At 33.3% G+C, this 8,239-nt stretch overlaps 1 protein-coding gene across 1 annotated transcript; it reads right to left on the reverse strand.

Annotated features, from left to right (window-relative positions):
- Positions 1 to 349: 349 nt before the first annotated feature.
- LOC132729496 (uncharacterized) lies at positions 350 to 6,564 on the reverse strand. Its single transcript, XM_060715267.1, has 2 exons — positions 6,297 to 6,564; positions 350 to 1,175 (listed from the first exon to the last, which is right to left on the reverse strand). The coding sequence occupies exons 1-2, from the start codon at positions 6,326 to 6,328 to the stop codon at positions 350 to 352; spliced, it is 858 nt and encodes a 285-aa protein (XP_060571250.1). The 5' UTR covers positions 6,329 to 6,564.
- Between the last annotated feature and the right edge of the window lie 1,675 nt (positions 6,565 to 8,239).

Consider the following 8,239-nt stretch of genomic DNA (forward strand, 5'->3'; position numbering starts at 1 on the left):
ACAATTTATTTACTGTGTATCAACATCAATATTCAGCAAAGTTAATTAAATAATACCAACAATAAACATCATCAGTGATGATCTGGCGTAGGAACATATTACCATTTCAAACAAATTTAGCAAATGGCCGCCGGCTGAAACAGACATCAACTGGAGAATTTAATTGTGCTTTAACCAGGATAACAAGTGCGATTTTTAAAGCTATTAAGGAGATTAACACAAAAAGAACAATGTTTTACAAACTGTGAGCCAGATATTAACAGTTTAACAACTAACATAACGGATCTGGACGAAGGAGTCTCCGTCACATGTTCACATCAGCTGTTCATCGGAAATATTTCAAAACTGTTCAATTACGACTGCTATTGTCTTGATCGTTCCTTGGAGGCATGCTATACATATTAAAATTCTGTATATGGACAGTAGCACCAAAAAACATTGACTGCATATAACCTGGAGCATTTCCAGCCTGAGTGAAATGGGTGGGGTAATTAACAGTTGGAACATTGACTACCTGAGACTGAGTGTTTGGAGCAGAGACTGGAGGTTCGATTTGTGTAGATGACAGCGGAGACTGCATTGGAACAGAAGTGCAATTTTCAAGGTAAGAAGCATTTGTACATGTTGCAGATTTATTTGTATTAATTGATCTCACTGAAGTGGCAGATTTGCTTAAGATATTAGAGCAAGTTTTTTGCTTTTTCAAAGACATATTGCTGTAATTGATTATGCTTTGTACACATTCATGCCCAGTGATCTGCATGATATCAGTAGGTGCCTGGTCCGAATCCCTGAGCTTTTGTATTGTGTGTTTTCTGGCAGAATGGTTAGTAAGGTGCCGTGTAATGCCTGATTTTACAGTCATTGTTTTCATTAGTGTGCCAATTTTTTTAATTCCAACACGTTGTTTTAAAAACCATTGGTCAAATTCTGTAGGTGGGGTTGTTCTTGGTGCCAAATAAAATGGGTCCGAATCCCGACTGAATCCATGTGGACGCTTGGCCGCATAGTATCTGTAGGCAGATACTGGATCCCGCTCATCTCCACTAGACCACATACGTGGAGGAACCTTCCTAGATCCACCACTGTCTCCAGTGCGTGTTTTAGTCTGGCGCTCTGTAAGTTCCAGAAACTCGGTGCCCTCCGCATCAATCTTTACTTGTATGTCGCCCCAACTGAAAACAATGTTTTTATTTGTACAATTTTTATGATAAATATTTACATGTTAAAGGGGCTACACTGAGGTCTGACGGGTAATTTGGTGTCCAAAAAAAATGTATACAAATTTCCCCACAAATCGCAATATTATGACTAAAATAACAATAACTTACACTTTAACCAACCCTCTAACAACAATTATGCTAGAAAATGCATATTCACATTAGCTTTTGATGCAAAAATGAAAGTTGTTTTTCCCAGACATGTACAGAAGTTACCCACAATTCATCGGGTATAACTAAAATACGCAACGGACATTTTTGGAACAACAGAGTAAACGGGGGTAAAAAAGTCTATTGATTTTTTCTCAACTCTCTAACCTATCATGTTTATATAACTTGAGTATAACGAAGAAAAACTGTATAAAAGATAATCAAGGTTGCAATTTCGTTGTCTTGAAAAATCAAACGCCAGCGAAGCGGTCATTTTCTAGACAAAACGGAAAGATATTATATACATGTACAATTATTTTCATTGACATTTCAGTTTCAATTTCAATATTCTAAGGCAAACATAATGCATCGGTGATATTTATACTAAAACGGAACAGTGTAATCACACTAATAAAAGTATTTAACGCTATCTATAACGTATTTAAATCAAATACAGTTAATGACATGTCTCATTTGATTTGATTGTTTGTATTTGGGATGGAGTGGGGGTTACGTCACACAAAACTGTGTAGGTCATTTTGGCGACTCTTCAGTTTTACTGGTGGAGAAAGAACTCAGGTGCCCCCTTTGCAAAATTGTTTCTGGCACAAACGGGCATCTGTGTATGTAATGAGTGACGTTTCGTAGGCTATCTTGATAGGATCGTACATACACGTTCCACACACAATTACATCATATTCATACCATAGGCAAAATTAAATGCACGTTCCCTGTTGTAACAATATGTAACCCCAGAAAAAAACCTATGAACCAGCTTCTGAATGTGGCATTTCTATCGTTATTCCACAAAAAGCACCCCCCCCACCCCAAAAAAAAGAAAAAAGAAAAAAAGAATGAGTACATCAATGGGCATGCCCTGGAGTGTTGGTATTTATTACCTGCACTCCAGTTACGCACTGTGCATGTATATGAATTCGATTTAACTCTGACACGTTTTCAACAGAAAAGTCTTCAAACTATGATACAATAAATATTTATGATTCTATTAGAAACTTGTTTAGAATTTAATGATTTTTTGGTGAAAACGATATAGTTTACTTGTACTACAGATAAGATCAAAGTGCTGAAGGCACTGAAGAAAAAACGGATAAACTATCACATTTTCACTCCAGTTTCACAGGTAAATTAATTTTATATGTCGCGGTTTACATCTAAATATCAGCTAACCTTTGCTTTTTGAGACTTTTGTTTTTGAAAATAATCTAAACGAGTAAAATAAATCCTCTTTTATAGGCAAATAATTTAATAAGTAGCATCCCCGATTTCTCTTTCATAAATTGGCTTTAGCAAATTCTTTTCTATTCAAATATTAAGAACATTCTGTCAGTGACGTGTCCTCTACTTGAAATCTTCCTGGTGTGTTTTTTTCGGTAACAGGAAGAAAATGACAGTCTGTTCATTTGATCTTGACTGTGAAAAATCATGTTTTGTGAACCAATTTATCCTGCCGATAAAGATTTTGCAAGCAATCTGGTGGTTTATGTTCTAGTGCTTACACTTAATTTTTAATTCCAAAGAACATTTCTTAGGAGACCTTTAACGTTTGATTACGGTATAATCACTATAATCGAAATACTTAGGAATTAATTTTAATTCCTGTTACTGTGAAATTTTTCGTTCACGTGTTTAAAATACTTAAGTAGCTCTAAAATTTTCAAAACGATATCCAGTATTTCCGAAACAATTTACAAAGGCTTTTAATACACAATCTTATGAATCTTAAAGTATTACGAGAACCACCCATTTAATCTCCAGAAATACATACGAAAAACAAGATAAATCAAAAGGCTGCAAGCTCTGTGGTATTTTCTGATCTTTGCAATATAAATCGCACTGTACAACTGTATTATTTTCCTGTATAAGTTTATTTTTATGTACTATAATTCTTCTTGCTTGGTACCAGAGTTTGAAACATTTTGCATGACTAGAGTTGCATCAAAAATCATTTATGTTCATTTTTATGACAGCCACACTTTATCCTTGCATATCGTGGCTATTTCCTTAACAAAGAAACTTTATAAAAATAATTGCCTTGAATTGGATTTGAACCCCAGACACACTAAACGAGCGCGTTACCCTTGCACCACGGAGAAGATATACGAACAATGCCTGAATAAAATCAAGTAATACTAAATTTAGATTTTTCACTGCATTTCGGGTTAATTTCGAGGTTTTTTGTTCAAGATAAACCTGTTCTTTAACATTGATGTAAATAATTTAACAAAAATCTTCTCGCCAAAACAGTCCGACATGTATATATTCCACTACTCGACAGTCAGATTTATTTGTGAAATAAGCTCTCGACATCGCTTAAAATAGCATTTTCATTGATTAAAATGATATTCATCCGCGTAATTCGTGAATGTGCATTCATTGACAATTCTATAAGCAAAAGCTACTTTTAAACTTTGAATGCGTTGTAATTTGTTGGATACTTATAACAAAATGAAAATATTTCTTTCTTTTAAATCGGTAGTTTTCAGGTGTTTTAAGAACTGTTTGTTGTTAGTTTTGTCGTGAAGCCGCTGTGTCAGAGATTGAATGTTAGCTTTGTATTTCCTAATCTTCGATCAGAAATACAAAAAGGAATGGTAACATTCAATGAATACAACACCCACACGACCAAGCAAAACAGGACCACAGCTAAATTATCAATGAAAACATTAATTTCAGGCTTTCAAGTGGTAAATAAAAAGAATAAACAACAAAAATGAAAAACAGGAAGAAAGAAGAGACAAAAGTAGAGACAAGTAAAGGTTTTCGTGCTATAAAGAAAGAAAAGCAGCGTTCTCTCCCTAACTTATTTATGCAATGAAATGCATCCGATCAATATTTAGCCATTGTAGTTTTTGAAACCAGTCACTCGTGTTTTTAAAATAGTCGAGAAATGAACCCGACTTTTTTTATCAAAACATTTACAAAACTATTAACAATGAGTATGCCATGATAAACAGGCTATAAGGAGTAAAGTAAAAACAATGGTTTATATATGCATTGCCCTTTACCGTCTAGGAGTTGGAAGTATTATAAAACATAGTTTAAGCAATGGTTGTTGTATGAGGTGAGGTTAATAATATCTTACTGAATTCTTAAAGTTACTTTTACTTACCTGCCCTTCACATTTGTCTTGCTGTATCATGATTTTGTTTGTTTCGTTTAATTTGAAAGAAAGTTAGGGTTTAAAAAACAACAACTATATAATCAGTTTTAAGTTTATTTAACTAGTCACGGCAATAACCCTGCTGTGGAAGCTTGACTATGTCGGGGGCTGCGTCATGTGAACGTTGCCGTCGCCTTGATTGTCTTTATTCCAGTTTTCCTTTTTTACTCTTATAACGCTCTCAATTTCTTTTCCACCGGGAAGCTTTCAATATATTGGTAACATTAAAGCACAGCTCAATTGACCCATCACTAGTACGGAGGCCTTCCAATAAGAAAAAAATTATCAGGATATCTGCTAAATCAATAATGATAATAATAATATTAATAGAGCCAGATTGTAACTCTTTTCCGACCTTCTTGATAATGTTTACCGTGTGCATGAAACAGGTATCAATTACCTATAGTTTTGAATGTCTAGATCAAAACATAGTAATCTTTTCATCAACAAAGTTTACATCCAATGCGGATAAATAATCAAGTATGTATGTAAAATGATAAATATTAAATTTCAGATCTATCTAGCAAAGGAGATCGATTTTTTCTTAAAGAATTTTAATTATGTGCACTACACATACATTAGAAATATTATCTAATAAAGTTGAAGCCTAAATGTCCTATAATGAGGCCGGATTCATTCTCTATTTAGCCAGTGCTTTCAGTGCTTTGATCAGAGTTAAAGAGAAAATTCTGGAATAACATTCTGTGTGTGCGTGTGATTTTTTATGCTTACAATACTCAAATTCATGTTCGTTGTATAAAAGGTTGACGAAGTTTTTTTTCCTGAACGGGTGTCAGATAAACCAAAGTGACCTTTGAAATAGGACCCATTACACTGATTGACAAAGTAAATTTTCTTAGCCTAGATATCATGATATTTTAACCATTACAAAGTTAATACATAATATTTAATAATTACACGAAAGCTCTCAAATTAACATAGAATATTTGTAAAATTTGTGTATGTCAGTTTCGAACTCCGTACGTTTAGCTAAATTCATCATTGTAATGGAGAAAAAAACATGATTACAACAATGTAATGCTTTAAATATATTGAAATTGCTTTTGAAAGATTTTTCTCACAAGAACATATGTGATAAACAAGAAATTTAACAAACAAACCCATTATTTGCTTTTAAATTTATGGATTGTTGGTATATTCCGGTTTCGCACTTTCGTTGCTGCCGATAAACAAAAAATTCTCCGTTTCGCTTTTTAGTCATCCCGAGAATCATCACGTGACCGTTGTTTTTATTCAGATTTGCAAACTGAAAGGTGTTTAAACGCTTTTCCCACAAAATTGGAGAAAATATGTATTTCAAACGACTTGCCAATCCAAAGAACACATATCAATGTATCACTGATTCTGTTTGAATGTCCCTAACTCGCAGGTAACAAAAAAATATCGGTTCGTGAAATTTTACTTTTTTTTGTGACATTCGGCCGTACCTCAGTGGAGTACCTTTAATTTATGGGTTTTTTTTGTTGTTTTTTTTTAGTTTTAAGTATGCAACTAAAATTTAAATTTTATTCCAATTTCAGGTTGTGAAGCTCGGCCACATGAAATTTTATTTTGAATGGCATTCTGAACAGCCTTTAATGTCTACATTCCAGATAAACGTTACTAGAAGATTTTGAGATAAGTGATTTTGAAATAAAAATATTTTTTATACATTTAAATTTTTAGGTTTAATAATCTGACTGATTAACTGTCTTTTAATTAATAGAGATGACATTTTAATTTACCATAAGTGATAGTGTTCTTCTACACTTCTCATGCCGAAATGTATGGTGAATGTTAACCACAAAGTGTTGATGATAGACTGTGGTGAAGAAAGACCTAGTTGGCCGCTATCATAAAGCCTGTCAATCTCTTCGTCTGTTATTGGTTGGGCAGCATTTTCTTTGTTGCCTTTACCTGATTTTTTCAGATTTTTTGTTTTTGCCTGAAATTTACATGCTAATCATTTTATTGTTTGAAAAATAGCTGATTTATATCATTATTAAATTATTATTTGTAGAAAAATTAAAAGATCATTTGAGCCGTGACACGACAAAACTAACATAGTGCGTTTGGATCTACACCAGAATGCGCGGAACACCAGCCTGCGCATCCGCGCATTCTGATCAGGATCCATGCTGTTCGCTATCAGTTCTTCTACTCGTAATAAAGTTGGTTAGCGAACAGCATCCGTATCAGACTGCGGATTATGTTGGTTTTGTCATGACGCGGCTCATTTATAAACAAAAATTTATTACAGGAAAAAATTTTTTTTAATTATAAGCGAAACAAGTCAGGTGGGGGGGGGATTAAACGTCTAGTTTATAATGATGAAATACATGTATCTTGATGCGTCAGTTTTTTGCTGGATTTAATTAATTTCAAAAAGATTAATTATTATTAAATAGACGTAATAAATTGTAATTACCGATTTAGTCTGATTTGTTAGGGGAAATCCTTGTCTTGAACTTTTGGCTATGGTAAATTGGTATCCATTTTCCTGGAGAACTCTGTCAAAAGTAGAAATGTAGCCTCGTAAACTACTCGGCTCGTAGTCTGTTCCATCTTCTTTCTTAATGGAGAGAAGGAACATGGCAAGAAGTTCATCCAGCTCCATCATTGGGATGGTATGGAAATCTCGTGTTTCGTTTTTCAGTTTTAGAAAAGTTTTTAGCCTGTTTATATGTTGGTTAGTTTTACGTTTTGTGTTCTGATTTTTTTCCGACTCGTTAAATGCCTTTACCGAGTCCATATCAACCATCATAAAGCCTTTGTTAATATTTTCAGAGGCAACATCAGTAAGGACAGGTACAGCACTGTGATTTTCATCAATTTGAGGATATTGAGCAGATGCTGCTTGAGAACATTGAGCAGCAGTTTCAGGAATTTGAAGATATTCAGTTGAAACAGGAGTCTTCGAATACTCTGAAAGCTGAGAATCAGTCAATAACTTTGTCACATTGTATTGTTTTTCTTCATCAAATTCCTCATCAAAGATTGATGGATCAATACCAGTATTGACTTCAAATTCATTCTTGTCATAAATTTCTTCAATATTCATCATTTGAACTTCCAACAAATCATCCCAATGCACATTGAACGTTGCCATCAAGTTGAAGGATTGCAAAATTAAGATCTAAAAGTGCTTATTTGTTGTATTATTAATAATAATTATTTTTGTGAAACTTGAGAATGATGTAAATATTATTAATGTTTTTTTCCTGTCCTTACTCTGATTTTGTCACTAGGAATTCATCTTTTTCTTAATTATTTAATATTATTAATTTTGTTGTTGTTGTTGTTTTAGATGTCTAAGAGCAGAAGATGTTTTTTTAAAGATGTAAGCATCTTAATAAGAAATTGTGTAAATATACCTTTAATTACAATTTAATTATTTAAAAATCATTTTTTATTTGATGTAACATTTTTTTTTGAATAAATATGTTTTATTTATGCTGTTTTATCTTGTTATTTTTTGCAATGCTTTAAGCTGTTTACATTGTGAAAGTAGTCCGGCAAAAAGTGGGAGGTGCTTGAAAAATCTGATGTACTCTGACTTTTCCATAGGTTTAAGCATGGAAAAGTGTTCTCAAGTCACTGACTGAGAAAGGTTGATGTTCTCAGACAGGCTTTATCAGGCAGTTGTCATAGTAATGGCATGATAAATGTATTACATACTTTAATCGGA

This window comes from Ruditapes philippinarum, unplaced genomic scaffold (assembly GCF_026571515.1).
Source record: "Ruditapes philippinarum isolate M1 unplaced genomic scaffold, ASM2657151v2 ctg5163_1_1_1_1, whole genome shotgun sequence".
Taxonomy (NCBI): Eukaryota; Metazoa; Mollusca; class Bivalvia; order Venerida; family Veneridae; genus Ruditapes; species Ruditapes philippinarum.

Bases quoted from the DNA above. Each gene is read 5' to 3' on its own strand.
- LOC132729496 (XM_060715267.1), bottom strand. From the start codon at position 6,328: ATGAGAAGTGTAGAAGAACACTATCACTTATG. The intron at 1,176-6,296 runs GTAAATTAAAAT...CATTGTTTTCAG, and splicing joins GAAGAACACTATCACTTATG to TTGGGGCGACATACAAGTAA.